At 43.1% G+C, this 19,827-nt stretch overlaps 1 protein-coding gene across 2 annotated transcripts in view; it reads left to right on the top strand.

Moving 5' to 3' along the window:
* ROR1 (receptor tyrosine kinase like orphan receptor 1) overlaps nt 1-19,827 on the top strand; it is a 378,939-nt gene that overhangs the window by 242,636 nt on the left and 116,476 nt on the right. For both annotated transcript variants that reach the window (XM_036256134.1, XM_036256133.1), the window contains 2 exons: nt 13,376-13,663; nt 14,305-14,335. In XM_036256134.1, coding sequence (XP_036112027.1) covers nt 13,376-13,663; nt 14,305-14,335 — 319 coding nt within the window. The remainder of the gene's footprint in view (nt 1-13,375; nt 13,664-14,304; nt 14,336-19,827) is intronic.

The following is a 19,827-nucleotide window of genomic DNA, read 5'->3' as shown; positions in this document are numbered from 1 at the left end:
AGAATTTGAGGACAAACCCCTCCATTTGTAACAGAGACTGTTCAGGTGACAAGGACTTCTCCCACCCATCACCCTGCTAATCGGAGACCGCGGTGTGGCCAAGGCCACAGATTCTTTCAAATTTTGAAACACAGATCTTGCACCAGGAACGGAGATGAGAGGCAAGAATGGTCTGTGTGCCCTTTCACGTCCCGAGGTTTATATTCCGGGAAAACCTGGAACGTCGGGCTCGGTGGAATCGAGTTGGAATGCTGATTGGCACACAAAGGGACTTGGGTCCTGTTCAATCAAGATGTGACTTCAGAAAGCTGAGATGGTGGGACTGGGTGGTTCCTATAGGAATAGACATTCCTTGGCCCGAATGGCAGACTTTTATTTTGAGAGCTGCTGGGCTCCACAGCGTCAGACACTTGAGAATGTATGATGGCTGGACAAGACGCTACCCCAGAGTCAGGCCAGGATGGTGAAAATGCACAGGGACTTCTTCTTTGAAGGCCCTGGACGCGGCTCAGTTCTTCCTCTCCCTGGGCTCCCTCGCGGGCTGAAAGCACAGCTGTTACCTTTGCAGGCGGCAGAAGCATCCCCGGGCTTCCCGAGCCAGGCTCACGCAGTATGCGGACGCGCAGGCGTCTCCCATGCACAGTATTGAAATCACAGCGATGACTTATGATGTGTTCTGTTTGCATTGGCCCCCAGCCCAAACCAGAAATATATCTCAGGCTTGGCCTTCCAGATACTATCTCCAGTCATTTAAAAGTTCATCATGCGAACCCACTCATCCTGCCCCGCCACAGTTAGGGTCTGTCAGGATTTTACACAGGTTTCTAACTCACCCATAAAGGGGGAGAACACAGTTTTCAGGTTGCAGTGTGGCATGCAGGGCCTAAGCCCAAGAGTCCAAAGCTCTGCGTTTTTTGTTGTTTTTAAGTTAGAACCTCACTAAGTAATAGTGAAGCCAAGTACTGGCTGGTGCTTTTTATTTTTAAATCCTCACCCGAGGACATTTTTGCATGTATCTTCAGATAGAGCGGGAGGGAGAGAGGGAGGAAGAGAAAGAGAGAAACATGGATGCGAGAGAGACACATTGACTGGTTGCCACCCACACAACCCCAACCGGGGCCGGGGCCAAACCGCAACTCAGGTACATGCCCTTAGTGGGAACTGAACCTGGGCCTCTCTGGTCTGCAGGCCGGTGCTCTAACCACTGAGCAAACTGGCAGGGCCTAGCTGGTGCTTTTGCTGCTTTCATTTGGTTTGGTTATCCAGGGCTAGAAAGTGATTCCTTCAAGTGCGGATATGCCCTAAATCTGAAGAATTCATAGGCCCATGGGTTTATTTATCATCTAGCATTCAGCTAAAGATGGGGGTTTAGTTAAAAAAGAAATTACCATTATAAAGTTATGATGAGGGAAGGTCAAGGGAGTCAGAAACAAGACTGGAAATGTTACTCTAAGATGCAGGGACCTATTTTCCAGCCAATTTATGTCCTTTTGAATTTTATTTGCAAGAATTTGATGATGTCAAACTCAAGCCATTATTCTGATGGGTCAATGTGTTTCTGCTCAAAATTTTTAAATACAGTAATCCCCCTAATCCATGGAGGGTATGCTTCTATACATGGATGCCTGAAACTGCAGAGAGTATTGGACCCTACATGTACTATGCTTTTTCCTGTACCTACGATACCTTTTCACTTAAAGGAAGCACTTCACCGTTTCTCTTTAACGTATCCGAATTGCCAGCATTGCTACTCTTTGTGCTTTGGGGCCTTTATTAAGTAAAGTAAGGGTTGCTTGGGCACTAGCACCGCAATACTGTGACAGTCTGTCTGATAACCAAGAGGGTGACCAAGTGACTAAGGGGGGCAGGTAGCACATACAGCATGGATGTACTGCGCCGAGGAATGAGTCACGTCCTGGGTGGGACAGAGTGGGATGGCTTGAGATTTCACGGCACTCTTCCGAATGGTACACAACTGAAAATTTGTGAATTGTTTATTTCTGTAATTTTCCATTTAATTTTTTTCCGACCGCAGTTGACCACGAGTAACTGAAACTGTGGAAAGCAAAGCCACGCATCAGAGGGGACGACTGTATTCTTGTTATTTCTAAATTTACAGGAAACATGCACACATGACAGAGGTGAAGTAACAAAATGATACCCCCAGGTAATAAAAATGGTTGAAAGAATATTCGAATAAATTGAATACTTAAATCACAAAAGTGTATAGCTAAAGGAAAGGTCCCAGAGTAACCTTGTTGGCAGTTGCCAGTGATCCAAGTAGCTGACCTGCTCTTGGAGTAAAAGCAGGGCTGGTAACAGTCACCTGGACAGATTCCGGTGAGTGGCGAGTGAAAGAAGTTCTTAGTGACAGCAGAGTGTCAGGTGAGAAGGGACAAGTTGGGAGTGAGTGTTCGACAGCTCCGGGTTCCAGCCCCAGCCATGAGGAGCCCAGCTATGCTAAAACCTCTCTAAGCCTGGGTATTGTCCTTAAAATGGGGCTAGAAATGCCTGCCTACAGCCCAGGGTTTCTAGAAAGGATAAAGTGCATTACTATATGCGGAGTGACTGATGGAATCAGCGTTCAACACGTTCTTTCCCTTCTTCTCCACTTTATTAATTAGAGCTGAGACTCAAAGCAATCGGAATGTTGGAGGTCAGCCACTCTGTAGATCTTAACTACTTAGGAGGAAAAAGCAGTTTCCCTGAGCTTTTAAGAGTCTATTTACATACAATTGGCCTACTTGTAAAAATGACCTACTCATTAAAACAAGTCTCTGGGTAGTGACGTTTTCTTAAGCTCCTTTGAGTTCCTCTGTGTGCTTACTGTGCTTCCTAAGGAAAGCCCTACAAAGGCAGCTGTCTTTTCCCATTAGTCCAGATTTATAGGGGTTTGCACTAAGTGCACATTTGTCGAACCGTCTCTGATGTATGTGCCTTTCCTCCCCAAAAAGGAGCTGCGTTATTATTGACCGTTGGTTGTCTTTGGTCCTGTGGACACTCTTTAAATCCACTCTTGTCACTCAGAGGTCATCAGCCTGAGCCCAGTGTGACACATTAGTACTTGAGCTCTCAAGAAGATGTGAGCATTAGGCCGGGACCCAGCCCATCACAGCGCTTCTTTTCTTTTGACATTTACGTGATGCCCGCGGACCACAGTGGCTTTGTCCAGCCAGAAAATGTTTCTCTTCATTGATCCCTAGCTCTGTCTGATCGAAGACATAGGTTGGAAGCTGTGGAGTTCAAGACAGGAGCTTGGGTTGGAGATGTGGTTCCAGCCTTTATCAGTAATGTGACCTTAGGCGACACGCTGAACTTCTCCGTCTTGGTTTCTTTTTCTGAACGATGGGGATTGTAGTGCGGAATCCTCCGAGAGACTTGAGCAGTAACAGCTGGGCTCAACAGGATGCCAGGCAAGAATCGGTGGTCAGGACATGTTAGCTGTGATGGCTCTCGCCAAGCGTCCTCTTGCTGACGGCTCAAGAGAATCACTGGAAGACCGTCTAGAAAAGTGCTTCTCCTGAACACCCAGGATCCATTACATTAGAATCTCTAGGGTTGAGACCCAGCTATCATGTTTTGTTTTGATTTTTATTCCCCAGTCGTGATAGTGACGCTCCGTGAGGGTTGAGAATCTCTGGCTCTAGCTTATGATAGCTGCTTTTGAACGTCCAGAGATGAACTGACTTCTTTAACCTCCATAACAGCACTACTGGGTACTTGCATGCACGAGCCTCATTTCGCAGGTGAGGAAACAGACTTGGAGATGTTAAATAACAGCAAGGGAGAGGTGGTACTCAGATAGGAAGCCACGCAGCCCAACTCCAGAACTATGTTCTTAATGACCGTGCTGTCTCCATGTTCATGAATAGTGCCTTCAGTGGGAACTGAGGTCCAGCCCGTGGGCGTCCGATGGCCTCCGGCTCTCTCCGTACTTCAGCCTGCTGACCCACTCCCGGTGTGTTCGGGTCTCCCCAGCAGTCCCACGTCCGGTAACGCACTGCGGTTATTCAGAAGTCCCCTGCTATTTCCACTGATTTTTATTAAATGCAGCTTGTGGCTCAGACTCAAGAATGCGCAAGCCGATTTAGATTACGTTTTGCATTGAGTTTATTAAGATAAAAAATATTTCCCGAGATAGTGAGTCAGAAGTATTTATGGTGAAGTGTGCTGAAAGTGAATGCAGGTTGATAGCGTGAACAGAATGTTCTCTCAAAGTCAAATGTGATGACCTAACTGTGTTTGGCAGCCTTCCTTCATGTTTAGCTAAGCATTTTATTTCATGTCGGGAGCCTCCTCCCTCTTCTGAAAAGGATCGGTCCTGCAGGAGACTGGGATTTTGGCATGTTCCTCTTTGATACTGAGAGCCAGGCCCCAGCCTAATTGTGACTGGCTCCCTGGCTGCCTGGCTGGGTTGCCATGGCAAAGGACTGTTAAACTCTTTATATCTCAGTTTCTCTCACCTGTCAAAGCAGGAATAGAACTCGGCCCCGCCTCTCTCCCTGAGGGGAGTGGGAGGGCACTTTGAAAATTAAGTAATAAATGTTGGGAGGGATTTGTGGATGTGACGTCTTGTCAAACGGGTAAGTAATAAATGGGGTGTCACCGAAGCTCATTTGCCCAAAATACACTTGAGCCTTCCATTTACTTAATCAACCAGCATTTATTAAATGCCTATGAAGTTCACAATAACACATGGAGTGCTGAGGGAAATACAAAAAGGAAAAAAAGAGGAAATAGAGTCTCAATTCCCAGAGAGCTCATAAACTTCTTTTTTCTCGCAGTTCACTTTTTAGGTTGATTAAGCGTCAGTATGAATGCTGCCTGTGCTGTGTTTAAAAAGCTCATTCTCGACGATGACTTCCAGTTACGTCATAGGTAACTAGTAGTGATTTAGTCGTTCTCAGTACCAGTGGGTACTGTCACGTGCTGGAAGGACTCATAAAAAGAGCAAGAATATTCTGTCGTCCCGGTTAGAGGTGGTGGGGGACAGTGAAAGACCGCAGTCTGGGTTTATAGGGAAGCAGTGCATTGGCTAACAATAAGGTCTTTTGTGTCTAAGGGTCTGGGTCTGGGTCCTGGCTCTGGCACTTTCTAGCAGCATGGCTTTGGGCAATAACTTAACCTCTCTGCATCTGATTTCCTTGTCTCAAAAGTGAGGGCAAAGATAGTGTCTGACTCATAGGATTGGTTTCACGATTAAATAAATGAATGTGTACAAGGTGCTTAGAATGGTGTCTGGTACCTCATAAATGCTCAAAAGATGTTAGCTGTGATCATCACGCCATAGGCAGCGAAGATGATGGCACTAAAAGAATGCTGTCATTTCATTTTCCAACATTATAAAAATATCAAATCTCTTTTTATTGAGTCCCAGACTTTTGCCCAGATCTACCACAATCGCTTAGGATTACTCCCAAATCCCAAGCTGCTTATTCAGAAACAGAAAACAGGCCATACAAGCCTCTCTCTGGCTTATGATGCCCAGGACTAAACCATTTTCTTCTGAGGTTCTCACACTAGACCGGGACCCAGAGGGGTGGAGAAGGTGTTTTGTGGGAGGCAGCAGAAGTTATGCTCAGAAGCTATTGTCTTTGTCCTCAATTTATTTAGCACAGGTTTGCTGTGGGGGATTATAATAATTTTACAAGGCAGTAGCATACAGGATAATATCTCTTAATGAGCAAAATAGAGAAATTACATACTCCAAGCAACTGACAGATTAATTACACTATTGTTCCAGCAAGGGAGGGTGAAGGAATAAAGTCCAAATGTAACGTGAGGTGGCAGTGGAGAGAGTAGGCAACCAACCAAAGAGCTGATTTCTGGCGGCCAGCATAAAAGTTCCTTGTTGCTAGAGCACGTTGCTAGGGAACAAAGACGCCAGTGTCCTAGGTGGCTGATCTCTCTCACCTGGCCTCTGCTGGGTTTATCATCACTGTCTGCAGGCAGTGCCTGCCAAGACAGGAGCAATGCCCGGCGGGTCTACAGAGTTTCTGGGTTCCCCCCAAACCAGAACTCTCAAGTATTCCTCACAAACTCTCAGTATTTATAGTCTAAATGTCCCCTTGCCATTGTTGCCTCTCCACCCGGTCTCGCCCATACTCCCCCCAGGGGGCCCTCCACAGCTCAGCGACTGACTGCTTATCAAGGACAACAGATGTAGAATGATGACCTCCTGGCAGGACTTACTTCATTCTTATATCAAAGCAGTGTGGAATGATGACATCCTGACACAACTTTCTTCATACTTACATCAAAGCAACTTTTTCCTTTGTCATAAACAAGTTGGATTAAAACAGCTTCACGTAAGTCATAAACAAGTGGATCTGGAGTTGAACCTGTTACATACACAACGAAAGGGCAGCTGTGGAGTGTGATGGGAAGAGCACTGAGCTTGGAGTCCAAATCCTGGCCTTGCCTTCTGTTGGCTGGGATGGGTCTGGGATGGGTGTGCAAGTCCTCTGAACCACAGCTGCCCCTTCCTGATTGTGCAGAAGCAAAGATAGGTCAAACTGCTCGTGCCTGAGCACAAATCAGAACAGTGGGAACAATCTAACAAATTGTGCTAGAAGTGCTATTCTCCACCATCAAGCACTTGTAGTTTGTTTTTTAAGCCAATTGCATTTGAGACTATCTTTAATGAAGTAGTAAAACTTGCTAACTTGATTGACTCTTGACCCTTGAGAACATGTTTTCAATATCCCCAGTGTTGAAATGGGAAGTACACATAAGCACTCCTGCTAACTGCTGAAGCACTGTGGTTATCACAGAGAAAAGCATTTGACTTGAGCTGAACTAATCACCTTTTCACTTGAATGACTAACAGTCAAACTATGGTTAGTTATTCTTCAAGATTCTTGAAAATGAACAAAAGGAGCCTGCCATATTAAGTAAACAGGAAATGATATTAATTGCCAATAATAAAATTTGAGCTTCCAAGAAAATATTAAAATTTGGGAAAACATTTAGCCACCACCATGAGCTTGACAACTTTCCAATCTTTACTGAGGAGCTTGGAGGTGATATTAATGAATATGATATTCTATATTATATAATTAATTGTGTCCACATTTGGAAGATCTACATAACTCATTGAGCCAATGTTTTCTAAATGGGTAACACGTGGTGGTATAAAATCATGTGGGTAAAAGCTCTTGAAAGGGCAGGATAAACCAGTTCATTTAAGTGAAACCGCTTATGAACAGTTCTTTGATATAGCTTCAGATTTCACATTGCAACTAGCCTTTAAGAAACTATCACCTGTCGCCCTTGCCAGTTTGGCTCAGCGGTTAGAACATCGGCCCACAGACCAGAGAGTCCCAGGTTCGGTTCCTGCTAAGGGCACATACCTGGTTTGCAGTTTGTCCCTGGCCCCGGTTGGGGTTGGTGGCCACCACTCCATGTGTCTCTCTCACATTGATGTTTCTCTCTCTCTCTTCCTCCCTCTCTCCCTCCTGCTCTATCTGAAAATAAAAGCAGAAACGTCCTTGGGTGAGGAATATATATATATATATATATATATATATATATATATATATATATATTTTTTTTTAGCTTCACAGCAAAATTGAGAGGAAGATGCAGAGATTCCCTGTATACTCCCTGCCCTCACATATGCATAACCTCCCTCACTATCAACACCCCCCAGCCGAATGGTACATCTGTTAAAATGATTGAACCTACATTGACACATCATAATCACTCAAATACCATAGTTTCCATTACTGTTCACTCCAGGTGTTGTATATTTTATGGGTTTAGACAAGTGTATAATGATATATGTCCACTATTATGGTATCATATTCACTGCCCTAAAAATCTTCTGTGCTCTACCTGTTCATCCCTCCCCTCCCTGCCCCCAACCCCTGGAAATCACTGATCTTTTTACTGTCTTCATAGTTTTGCCTTTTCCAGAGTGTCATAATAGTTGAAATCATACAGTATGTAGCCTTTTCAGATTGGCGTCTTTCACTTAGTAATATGTATTTAAGTCTCCTTCATGTCTTTTCATGGCTTAATAGCTCATGTCCTTTTAGTGCTGAGTAACATTCTATTGCCTGGATGTACTACTGTTTGTCCTTTCATCTGCTGAAGGACATCTTGGTTGCATCCAGGTTTTGGCAATTAAATGAATGAAGCTACAAACATCTGTGTGCAGGGCTTTGTGTAAACATAGTTTTCAGCTCCTCTGAGTAAATACCAAGGAGAAAGATTGCTTGATCAAATAGTAAGAGTATGTTTAGTTTCGGAAGAATCTGTCAAACTGTCTTCCAAAGTGGCTGCACCATTTTGCACTACCACCAGTAATGAGTAAGAGTTCCCGTGGCTCCACGTCTCTGTCAGCATTTGGTGTTGTCAGTGTTCAGGATTTTGACCATTCTAATAGGTGTCTAGTGGTATCTCGTTGTTGCTTTAAAAAAGAAAATGTTTGTTTTAATTTGCATTTCCCTGATGACATATGATGTGAAGCCCCACTTCATGGGCTTATTTGCCATTTTTATATCTTCTGTTGTGAGGTGTTTGTTAAGGTCTTAGCTTATTTTTTAAATCAGATTTTTATATGCTTATTATGGAGCTTTTTGTATATTTTAGATAACACTCCTTAATCAGATGTTTCTTTTGCAACTGTTTCTCCCAACCTGTGGCTTGTCTTCCCATTCTCTTGACATTGCCTCTTTTAGAGCGGAAGTTTTTCCCTTTAATGAAGTTCAGTTTATCAGTTATTTCTTTCATGGATCATGTCTTTGGTATCATATCTAAAAGTTATCACCATACTCAGGTCATCCAGGTTTACTCCTATATTATCTTCTGGGAGTTTTATAATTTTACATTTAGGTTGGTGATCCATTTTGTGTTATATTTTTAGTAAGGATGTTTTTTACACGTGGATATCCAGCACCATTTGTTGAAAAGACTATTTTGCCTCTTTGTATTGACTTTGCTTCTTTGTCAAAGATCAGTTGATTATATTTATTTAGGTCTATTTCTGGGCTCTCTATTCTATTTCATTGATCTACTTGTCTATTAATTTGCCAATACCACACTGTCTTTTTATTTTATTTTTTAACCCTTACCTGACGATATTTTTCTATTTATCTTCAGATAGATTGGAAAGGAGGGAGGGAAAGGGGAGAGAGACAAACATCGATGTGAGAGGGACACATTGACTGGTTGCCTCCCACATGACCCCAACCAGGGCTGGGCACGAACCACAACCGAGATATGTGCCCTTGGCCGGAATCAAACCCGCGACTCATTGGTCTGCAGGCCGACGCTCTACCACTGAGCCAAACAGGCCAGGGCCACACTGTCTTGATTACAGCAAATCTTTGTTCTTCTTCAGTATTATTCTGGGTCTTTTACCTCTCCATATAAAGTTTAGAATCAGTCTGCTTGGATTTTCATTGGAATTACATTGAATTATTAATTTCTTTTAAGTCTCACTTCTACTTAATATCTGTGATTTTAGACAGTTTTCTTATCCTTTCTGTGCTTTAGGTTTCTAATATGTAAATAAGGATAATAATAATAGGTTGTAACAACATCTGCCACAGTAATAAGTACCATTTAGGTGTTCAATATTATCATTATTGTATCATCGTCATTGTCATCATCATCATTTGTTTCAACACTGGGAGACATAATTCATTCAGGGACACAGAGCTGGAGGTGGAGACAGCAGAACTGGAATGTTTTCTGTCTCTCAAGTCAGATTATATAGCCCACCTTCCCCTTGCCAGCCTGCCATGTCAACATTTGTGTGCTAGGGAAGAAGGGAAAGAAGAATCAGAAAGCTTCCACAGGGCAAGCACACGTTGTCAGAGGAACTGAATCAAGCCACTGAAAAGAATATGCATAGTCAGGTTTCAACGTAGAGGCCAAATTGCTTTGTCAGGTATTCAAGCGGCATCAGTGCCTGCTGTCTGCCATCCAGCGCTTCTGTGGCGGCCTCTATGGAAACATAAACTGTTCCGGGAGGAGCGGTCTCCAGGAGCCCATGCAATAGAGCATGAACCCAACGCCTAGAGAGGCCAGGTGACTGCCTGACACATGCAGGTAGCAGCGGCCGAACTGGCACCAGTTCTACTTTGCAGATCTTCTCTGCACAGCGCTTCTTCTCTGGGATGCCCGGTGGTTCTCTGAAAGGGAAGGACTAGTTCAGAACCTGCAGTGGCCACACCAAGCTGTGGGTGTGGAGAAGACAGTGAATGCCCTAGTGTGGGCCGTGAGGCTGTTATAGAGGGAGCCAGCTGATTCAGGGAGAGAAGGGATCATGGCCAGGCTCTGTTAACAAGACAGATAGCAGTGAGACAGATATGCATTTTTATTTTATGTTATCCTAGTCACAAAATGCTTTCCTGTTGTTTATGCCTCTGACGTTTCCGGTCTTTGCCAGACTGAGGACCAGACCATTTTCTTGTTCCACTTACAAAGTGAGCAGCTACAGATGGCAGGCAAATTTGAACATTATTCTTTATCAGTACAAAGTGAAAACCAAATTCCTTGTGTTTGTGGCAAGGCTCTTTTTATTCGGTCAACGCAAAGATTTGTTTACTTTTCTTTTGTCTCTGGAAAGCATACTGGTTGGGCCAGCTACTAGATTTCAAGATGCCCTGTAACCCTCGTTTTTGTTTTTCGGTAGATATTATTTAGACCTTCCTGGACAAATTAACCACTATCACCTGCAGTGTATTACTTATGTGATCTCGGCAAGTGGCCTCATCTCTCTGGTCTCCTGATCTGTCCATTCAGGACTGGACTTCTTTACTCTTTGCTAAATCCTAGTTTAGGTACTTCCCGGGTGTCACCCAATTTCATTTTAACCTTTAACATTTTTGCCGGGTAGAATCCTATTTGTTATTTCTATTTTTCACTTCATTAAACTGAGGCACCCAGAGGTTAAGTAACTTGCCCAAGGTCACACAGATAGGTTGGGGCAGACCCAGATTCAAACCCAGTTAGTCATATTCTAGAACCTGCCTGCCTAATGGACTATTAACTACTGTGCTTGTATTAGCATTGCTATATGATTGCTCTTCCCACATTTCTTCCTACAGAGGGTGCATAGCCAACCATTCTTTAGATAGGAGGTGGGACTGTGCAGCCATGGAAACAGCTCCATAGAGCCACCTGTTAATAAGTTTCTCCATTCTCTAGGAATACCTCAAATCTCTTAGGAACACATGTACTTATGATCTATGAGCAAACACATTCATGGACTGAGTATATGTATTTATATGCATTATAGAAACATGTTCAAGGTAGAGATCAGAATATGAATGTAAAGAAGCAAGGCATTGACAGAATCATTTACGGGCTCATTATTGTGTTGTAAAGGGTGATCATTCATTTGCTTAAGTGAGATGAAAAGTGCCAGTATAGTAATACGTTGGTGATGGTCATGGTTAATCTGTCTGTGCCACACACACACTTGATAAATGCATTCACACTTGCCACACACTCCTGTGGGCTGTCCAGACTCAGACATCTCTCCCCCATTTGTGTGTGTGTGTGTGTGTGTAAAATTAAAGCAATTAATGAATCACTTATTTTTGGAATTTAAGAAATGGAAGCATTTTATAGGCATTTAGGTGGTTAAATTAAGCCAGTTAGCTTTCTCAAAATAAAGGTTATATCTCAACAAATTTTCATTAAATTCAACATGTTCTCCATGCCCTGCCTGGGCTGTCCGATACAGTAGCTACTTGCCACATGTTGCTATTGAAATTTAAAATCAGCTCTTCAGCCACCATAGCTACATTGTGCATGCTCGTGGCTCATCCTTGGCTAGTAGGTAGCTACCAATTAGATGATGCAGGTTCTAGAACATTTTCATTACTATAGAAAAGTTCGATTGGACAGTAGGATACACTGAAGATGCAGTGATGACCCAAACATTTATGGGAATATAGTCCTGCAGAGAAGACAGCCACTTAAAAAGCCATCCCAGGTTGGGGGTCAAGAAAAAACAGAGGGCAACGAGAGGGTACAGCAGAGGTGATCAACCCAGGGATGGGTGGTCAGGAAAACCAAATCAAAGAAAACTCTGTATGCATGAAACACAGACCAGTTTGGTTTTTATTTTTTTTAATTAAACTTAATTTTTAAAGAGAAGTTATTTTCTCAGCAACTGGATTCCACAATTAATATCAGTGTGATGTTTAAAATATTATATTATTGAAGAATAAGTTTAAATAAAATTTATTTTATTATTAAAACATTTGCTGTAGTACATCTCAAAAGAAGCCAATGCAAAATGTACACATAATATGATTCCATTTATTTGAAATTCTAGAACAGGCAAATTAGTCTTTGAGGCTAGAAATCAAAGCTTTAGTTGCCTGGAATGGGGGCAGGAGGGTGGGTGAGAGCAGGGATTGACTGCAGAGGATCTTGGGGTTCTTTCTGGGATGTTGAGGATGTTCTGGATTTTAATTTTGTACATGAGCGTATGCATTTACCAGTGCTCATGGAACTGTATAACTAAGACCTGTACATCTCCTAGAATATAAATTGTTTCTCAATTAAAAATTGAATGCATAGAATTTTGTTTATTGTAATGTGTTATAGTTGATATGAGTAGCATTATGGAAATGTTCATTGCCCTATCCCTTTGTCTGCCAGGGACCTGGCCTTCAAAACCTTCTATCATCACTGGCAGGAGGATTTCTGACATCCTTCTGGGTCTTGTACCATGTGGATATACAGCAGACTTGTCATTTCGTTCAACATTGTTTCAGTAAAATGATCAGATGCTGGGGGGGTGGGGGTGGGGCTTAACTCCCGGTTAGTGAGATTAGCCTATGGTCAGATTGGTTTAGTTATACATTGTTTCCCTTAAAGTTGCAGAACCTATGGAAGGCATTAAATGACTTACTATAAATAATGTTGCTTCTGCTTTTCCAGTTTTTCATGGTTGCTTTCTTATCAAAAGTGGCTAAGCTGGAAGGATCTTTGCCACAATGTTAAGAATGGTGTTATTCTGGGATGAGGAGATTTTAGGCAAATGTTATATCTTTGATTTCTTCACTGTAACAAGGATCATGTCTTTTTTTTTTTTTACTACTCTGAAACACAAAGGCTCATTTTTTCTTGTCCTGGAAAGTACATTTCTTGGGTGCTATATAGTCACTTGAAAACGTTGGGTTTTATGCCATGGTTAGTAACACATTTCCTTCCCAGCAGTGGGTGATTGTTTGATAGTCATGGGGTCTCAGTGAATGGATACTTTCATGCCTTGTCTGTTTCCACCATACTGCTCCTGTTCAATCTCTCTGTGGTCCTGGGGTATCAGGCTGTGGATTTGAGGTACTTGGAGGTGCCCTCCAACTGTCTGCGCTTCTCACCTGCCTCCTTCATCCTGTGCTCACAGATTCTTACCTGACCCTCGATGAACCCATGAATAACATCACCACGTCCCTGGGGCAGACGGCTGAACTGCACTGCAAAGTCTCTGGGAATCCACCTCCCACCATCCGCTGGTTCAAAAATGATGCCCCTGTGGTCCAAGAGCCCCGGAGGATCTCCTTTCGGCCAACCAACTATGGCTCTCGGCTGCGGATTAGAAACCTGGACACCACAGACACAGGCTACTTCCAGTGTGTGGCGACCAATGGCAAGAAGGTGGTTTCTACCACGGGAGTCTTGTTTGTCAAGTTCGGTAAGCATCCTGCTACTGGGGATGGATGGCCTTTGGCCCTCAAACTCCATGGAGATGACGAGGTAGGAGGCGAGAGGGCACGTAATGAGAATGCACTGTGTGCCCAGCAACCCTAACTCTGGCACAGTTGTACCCATTTCATTAATAGGTAAACCAAGACCCATTGGTTGCCTACTGTGCTCGGGGTTGCCCAGCTAAGTAACCAACAGAGCAGGAGTGGAATCCAGATCTGTCTGACCCCACAGCACCTCCTCTGTGCCAGTGAGAGCACAGCTGGAAAGTGTCCAGCACACATGCCCCTTTCTGTCCAGTGGCCATCAAAGACCCTGCTGTTGTAACCAGGCAGCGTCAGGGTGCAAACTCCCTGCAGCCTGTGAGGACGCCTCTCAGCGGATTCATTTCTCAGCACTCGTCTTAGCCTCCTTTGGGCCCTGAACTGTGGGATGTAGACACGTTCTCACTGGTATGCTTTTTTGTAGCGGTGGTTGTGGGGGAACTGGAGCAAAATAATGAATCCCAGAAAAATAAATATCACCTCAGGAGGTTTGAGAACTTTAATCTGTAATGGTTTAACTGTACCCATGCTCGCCATCCAATAACCCAGACTGACTGTTTCCTTTGTTTTTCTTTCATTTCTTCAGGCCCCCCTCCCACCGCAAGTCCAGGATCCTCGTAAGTACTGTTATCTCCTTTCTTGGTATTCCTGAGTGTCTCTCCAGAGATTTCTCGGGCAAAGGCAGTGTTTGTCTGCTGCTTGAGCCAAAACACGCGGTGTTTCCAGATTTCGTTCCAGTTCGCCCTGCCCTCGTTGCATTTTGCTTTCTCTCTGACATGAATATTCACAGGAGACCGCCATTGGCAGTGGTCTCAGGGGTGGTGGTGTTGATTCGGAGCAATCGAAGCAGAAATCTACTTGCATTTACTCTCTGAAAATTAGTCTAACATTACTTATAACCATGGATTTGGTCAAATCAAACAAAAAAATAGCACATGCTGTCTTAAGAACTTGTACTCTGGCCTTCAACTTAAATAGGGTCTATTCTATGTTTCCACAAGCATGTCTGATGCTTTGGTCATTGAACAGGTCAACAGTTAGGTGATTACTTTATTTATTCCCTTTAAAGAATGCGGACACAGAAGTTCTGACTCACAAAGGGGAAGAAAGCCCTGTGCCTGGGTTGAGAGTTACATGCAGTTTGATTCATTTTGAGTCTAAAGATCCAATTTCTTTTCCTGATAGTATTGTTGATGCATCTGTCCTTTTTTCTGGCTAAAGGATTCTCTCCTTTTGCTCCACAAGTATCCACTTGGGATATTTTTTTTATGTGTATTTTTATTTTGTGAGGGGAGACCCATTTATTAAAACTGTTGCTCTGCAAGAAAATGTATTTCATATTTTGTAGACTTCCGAAATAAAATTCACCAGGTTCTGCCACGAGAGCACCGAAATGTCTGACCTAGACTATACCCGTGGCAAAAGTAACAGCCAATTTATTTGCTCTAATCCCCTCTGTGCCACTAATTATAATGTGGGATATTTTAATATATTTGTGTGCCTGGAGGCCCAGTGGCCCACAGTCCCATTAATAAAATAGGTAATGGGTAAAAATAAACATTGGCCATCAGCCACACTGTTTTGCTATTTTATCAGCTGGTTAAAGGCGACCGTAAAAGAAATCTTTAAAATCACCCAAGTGCTAATTGCATTCTACTTGCCCAGGTAGAAAATGTTCATTGATCTAAAATAGGTCAGAAGTTTGGTCACTCTGCCTTGCATTTTTTGAAGTTAATATATATTTTTTAATGATCTCACAATTGATTGATATGTGGAATCCTTTTGAAGTCTTATTTAAACAAAGATTACAACTTTTGTTACTTGCTATAAAAATGCTTCCCACCGGGTACCGTATTTGTTCCTGTTAATCTGTTTTCAAATGTGGTTGATAATCTCTATCCCCGGTTGATGAATGTGGTTTTCACTAATCTGCGTTTATTATTAAGCTGTGGGCTGTTGACTTTCTGCCTGTTTTTGCAGAAAGTTGTATTTGCATCGGAAAGCTTTTTTTTTAATTAGTATTACGAAAATTATTTTTAAATACTTGTATGTCCTTTCTTTTTGAAGTTTTACTTTGCTGCCACCTTTCTGATGAACCCAGTCTGTCTCACATGGTTTTTAATTTTATGCAAAGATAGTACAGTAGTTCCCCCTTATCCATGGGGGGTGCATTCCAACACCCCCATTGGTTGTCTGACACCACAGATAGAACCGAACCCTGTATGTGTTATTTTTCCCTGAACATGCATCCTCTTTATGGTTTCTCTTTGGCATATCCAAATCACCAGCATCACTACTCTTGTGCTTTGAGGCCATGATTAAGTAAAATCAGGGTTACTTGACCACAAGCACTGCAATACCAGAACAGACTGTCTGATCACCCAGATGGCTACTGAGTGACCAGCGGGCAGGGAGCACATACCGCGTGGAGACGCTGAACGAAGCGATGACTCAGGTCCTGGGCAGGACGGAGAGGAGAGGAATGGCGTGTAATTTAAAACTTAGGAATTGTTCATTTCTGGAATTTTCCATTTAATAGTTTTGGACTGAAGTTGACCGAGGGTAACTAACACCATGGAAAGCCAAACTGCAGATAAGAGGGGGGGCTGACTACTATGTACCATTTTCGTGAGCTGATGTCTATGGAGGGTATTGAAGTCATTAAAGATGTGTAACCGTGGCTAAAAGTCTCCTTTGATGTCAAGCACCTCTGCTTTATTTTAGCTGTGCAATTAATCGTCGTGTTAGTCAGCAAGGGCATGAAATATATAGTTGCATTTTTGCTTGGAGGGAGCTACAGCGAGATGCCGTTGACGTTGGAAATCCCAGGGAGCTTTTGGAGGGTCTGTCTTCGCCCTCATCATGGCATCGCCCATTGGCATTTTGATACCCTTTTTTCTCTTTCCCTTAGAAACCAATGATGCATCCCTTTTTATTTTATTTTTTCTCAGTTGCCACTACTTACCCTGTCTCTAAAGTTCTTCTCTTCCTAAAACTAACTCCCCAGTACAATGCTGGTTCCCTTTCCTACCCTCATAGTCCCCAACAAGCAGCCAAACCTCACTACAACGGGACAGGTAGAACATAGCAAAGTGACAGCCATGGGGATATCGCCACATTTCGGATTGCTTCGAACGCCTCTTGTCACACCGGGCAGCACCTCTTCCAAGGTAGGAGTGAAAGGCTGTTGCAGAATCGCTCTGTTTCTGGAAGGGACACAGCAGGGTTACTGCAAGGAAATAGAAGCAAGTCCACGGCGCAGCCCTTGCGTTTGAACAGGGATGTTTAGGTGGATGGAACGAGAGCTGAGTGCCATCTGAGGCCACAGGGCTGGCTCCACAGCCCCACAGGGAAGAGCTCGTCCCTCGGGACTATGGCCCAGGAAGGCAAAGCATGTGAGGTACTCGTCACTCGCTGCAGCCACATCAGGTGTTCACGCGAAGCTCACAGGATGGCATTTTAGGTTGTAGTAGGAGCAAGTTTGAGACATCAGTAGTTTGGCTTCTGTTCAGAGCTTCAGGCTTTCTTTTCTTCTGTCATTTCTGTGTCCTGGCCCGCCTCTAACCATTACAGGGCCTGGGGCATGAACACAAGAGGAGGCCTACATACCACACGTCTACATATTTAAAAGTTATAAATCAAGCTAGCAAACTGTTAGATGAAATATGTTCTATCCTCCCACGTTGACAAATATACCTTCATAATGACAGAATAAAAAATACATGCAGAGTTATGGTTTTTATCTGACTGGAAGCCAGAAACTATCAAAAGACTAATCATTATTATGCATGTCTTGGTGTTCTGTTAATGGGCCAGAGATATTATATATAATTTATAGATTGTTATATGTTAGTTCCATTAAAATTTTTATAGCCTTCATTTCAGCAAGATGACTACCTATGTTGTTTTACACAGGATTTTTACAGTGTGTATTTTTTTGACAACAATGCCAAATCAGACAAACACTCTCGAGTCAATGTAATTCTTACTTTTTAAAACTAATTAAAATTTGGAGAATTTATACTTCCCTGAGCTAGTAACAGCTATAATTCTCAATGAAATTGCTAAAGCAATACTTACATTTCCTAAGAATTTTAGCAAATGAAGTAAGAACTTTGTATTATCATGTTCAAATATAGTAATGGGGTCATATGATAATTCATTAATGCAGAATATATTACAAAGTATAATTTCATCATAAAATCAGTATTTTGCTTTATACCTTGTCCTATATACATATTAATTTAAGAGGAATATGAATTGTTTAATATATATGTTTTTTAGGGCGGCCATAAGAAACTACCACAACTGAATAGCTTAAACCGACACTTACTCTCATAGTTCTGGAGACTGGAAGTGAGAGATTAAGATGTTGACACGGTTGGTGCCTTCTAAGGGCTGTGAGGAAGACTTTCTTCTGGTGATTTGCCAATATTCTTTTTTTTTCAATATATTTTTATTGATTTTAGGGAGAGAAGAAGGGAGAGAGAGAGACAGAGAGAAACATTGATGTGAGAGGGAAACATCTATCCATTGCCTCCCACACACACCCTGACCAGGGATAGGACCCATAACCTGGGTGTGTGCCCTGACCAGGAATCAAACCGGTGACCCTTCGGGACGATGCTCAACCAACTGCGCCACACCGGCCTGAGCTGCCAGCATTCGTGACTTGTAGAAGCATCACTGTAATCTCTGCCTTGATAGTCACATGGCCTTCTCCCTGTGTATGTCTCGGAGTTTCCTCTTTTTATGAAGACATCGGTCTTATTGTATTAGGACCTACCCCAATAACCTCATTTTGACTTGATTACCTCTGTAAAGACCCTATTAACAAGTAAGGTCCCATTCTGAGGTACTGGGTATTAGGACTGCATATGGATTTGGGGAGGGACATAATTCCACCCATAACACTTCATATTGCAAAAGTTTTCTTGGCCACCTGAAACTCTTGCATCTGTTACTCTAATTTATGAGAACTTTTAGCAGCACTGGTTGTAATATAAAGAAAAGAAGGAAAATGGATGTTTGGTAATATTGGGAATGATTGTTGTGTAAAAGTCTGTTGCATTCGACCTGGGAGGCAGAATCCGACAAGTTGATTACTTTGCCTTGTCTCTTGCTGAGGTCTCTTGCCTCTGCTGTCCTCCCCGCGCTCCACGCAGTTCTGTCCCCTCCACTGGCCAGGACACAGCACACCGACCTTTGCCGTGGACAGCCGGGTGCCTGCCGTGGCCAGAACAGTGTTCATCACGGGAGTGGGTGTTAAAGGTTTCGGGGATACTGTGGCAGCACTGAGTGCCAGAGCCCGAGAGGCGGGACCCCGCGTGTAGTCTTTACTCTTGTTAAATTACTTTCAGGTGCTTTTTGTATGTGGGCTCCGGGCAAGAGCTTTTCTCTTGTTTCTTCTTCTTCTTCCTTCTCCTTCTTCCTCCTCCTCCCCCTCCCCCTTCTGCCCTTCCTCCTCCTTTTCTGCTGCTTCTACAGTTTTACTGAGATGTAGTTCACATAGTATAAAATTCCCCATTTAAAGCATTAAACTCAGTGTTTTTAGTATATTCACAGAGTTGTATTACTGCTATTTGTATTACTGCTACCTTCTTTTAGAACATTTTTATCACCTCAAAAATAAACTCCTCTCAGCTCCTGATAACCTCTGATCTACTTCCTGTCTATGGATTTGCCTCTTCTAGATATGTCATATAAGATTATATGGATTTCAAGTGTACAGTTCCTCACAGTCTTGATTACTTAGGTTTGTGGTATGTTTTAAAATCAGAAAATGTGCCCTGGCCAGTTTGGCTCAGCGGTTAGAGCATCAGCCCGTGGACCAAAGAGTTGCGGGTTCGATTCCAGTCAAGGGCACGCATCTTGGTTGTAGTTCAGTCCCTGGGCCTGATCAGGTTCGTGCAGTAGGCAACCAATCGATGTGTCTCTCTCACACTGATGTTTCTCTCTTTCTCTCTCTCTTTCTCCCTCCCTCACTCCCTCCCACTCTATCTGAAGATAAATGGGAAAATGTCCTCAAGTGAGGATTAAAAAAGTAAAAATAAAATCTGAAAATGTGAGTCTTCTGTATCAGTCAGTTTTCCACTGGGAAAACAGGGCC

Source organism: Molossus molossus, unplaced genomic scaffold, assembly GCF_014108415.1.
Source record: "Molossus molossus isolate mMolMol1 unplaced genomic scaffold, mMolMol1.p scaffold_m16_p_12, whole genome shotgun sequence".
Taxonomy (NCBI): Eukaryota; Metazoa; Chordata; class Mammalia; order Chiroptera; family Molossidae; genus Molossus; species Molossus molossus.
Note: the sequence above shows the minus strand (reverse complement) of the source record. Positions and strands in the feature narration are given on the sequence as shown.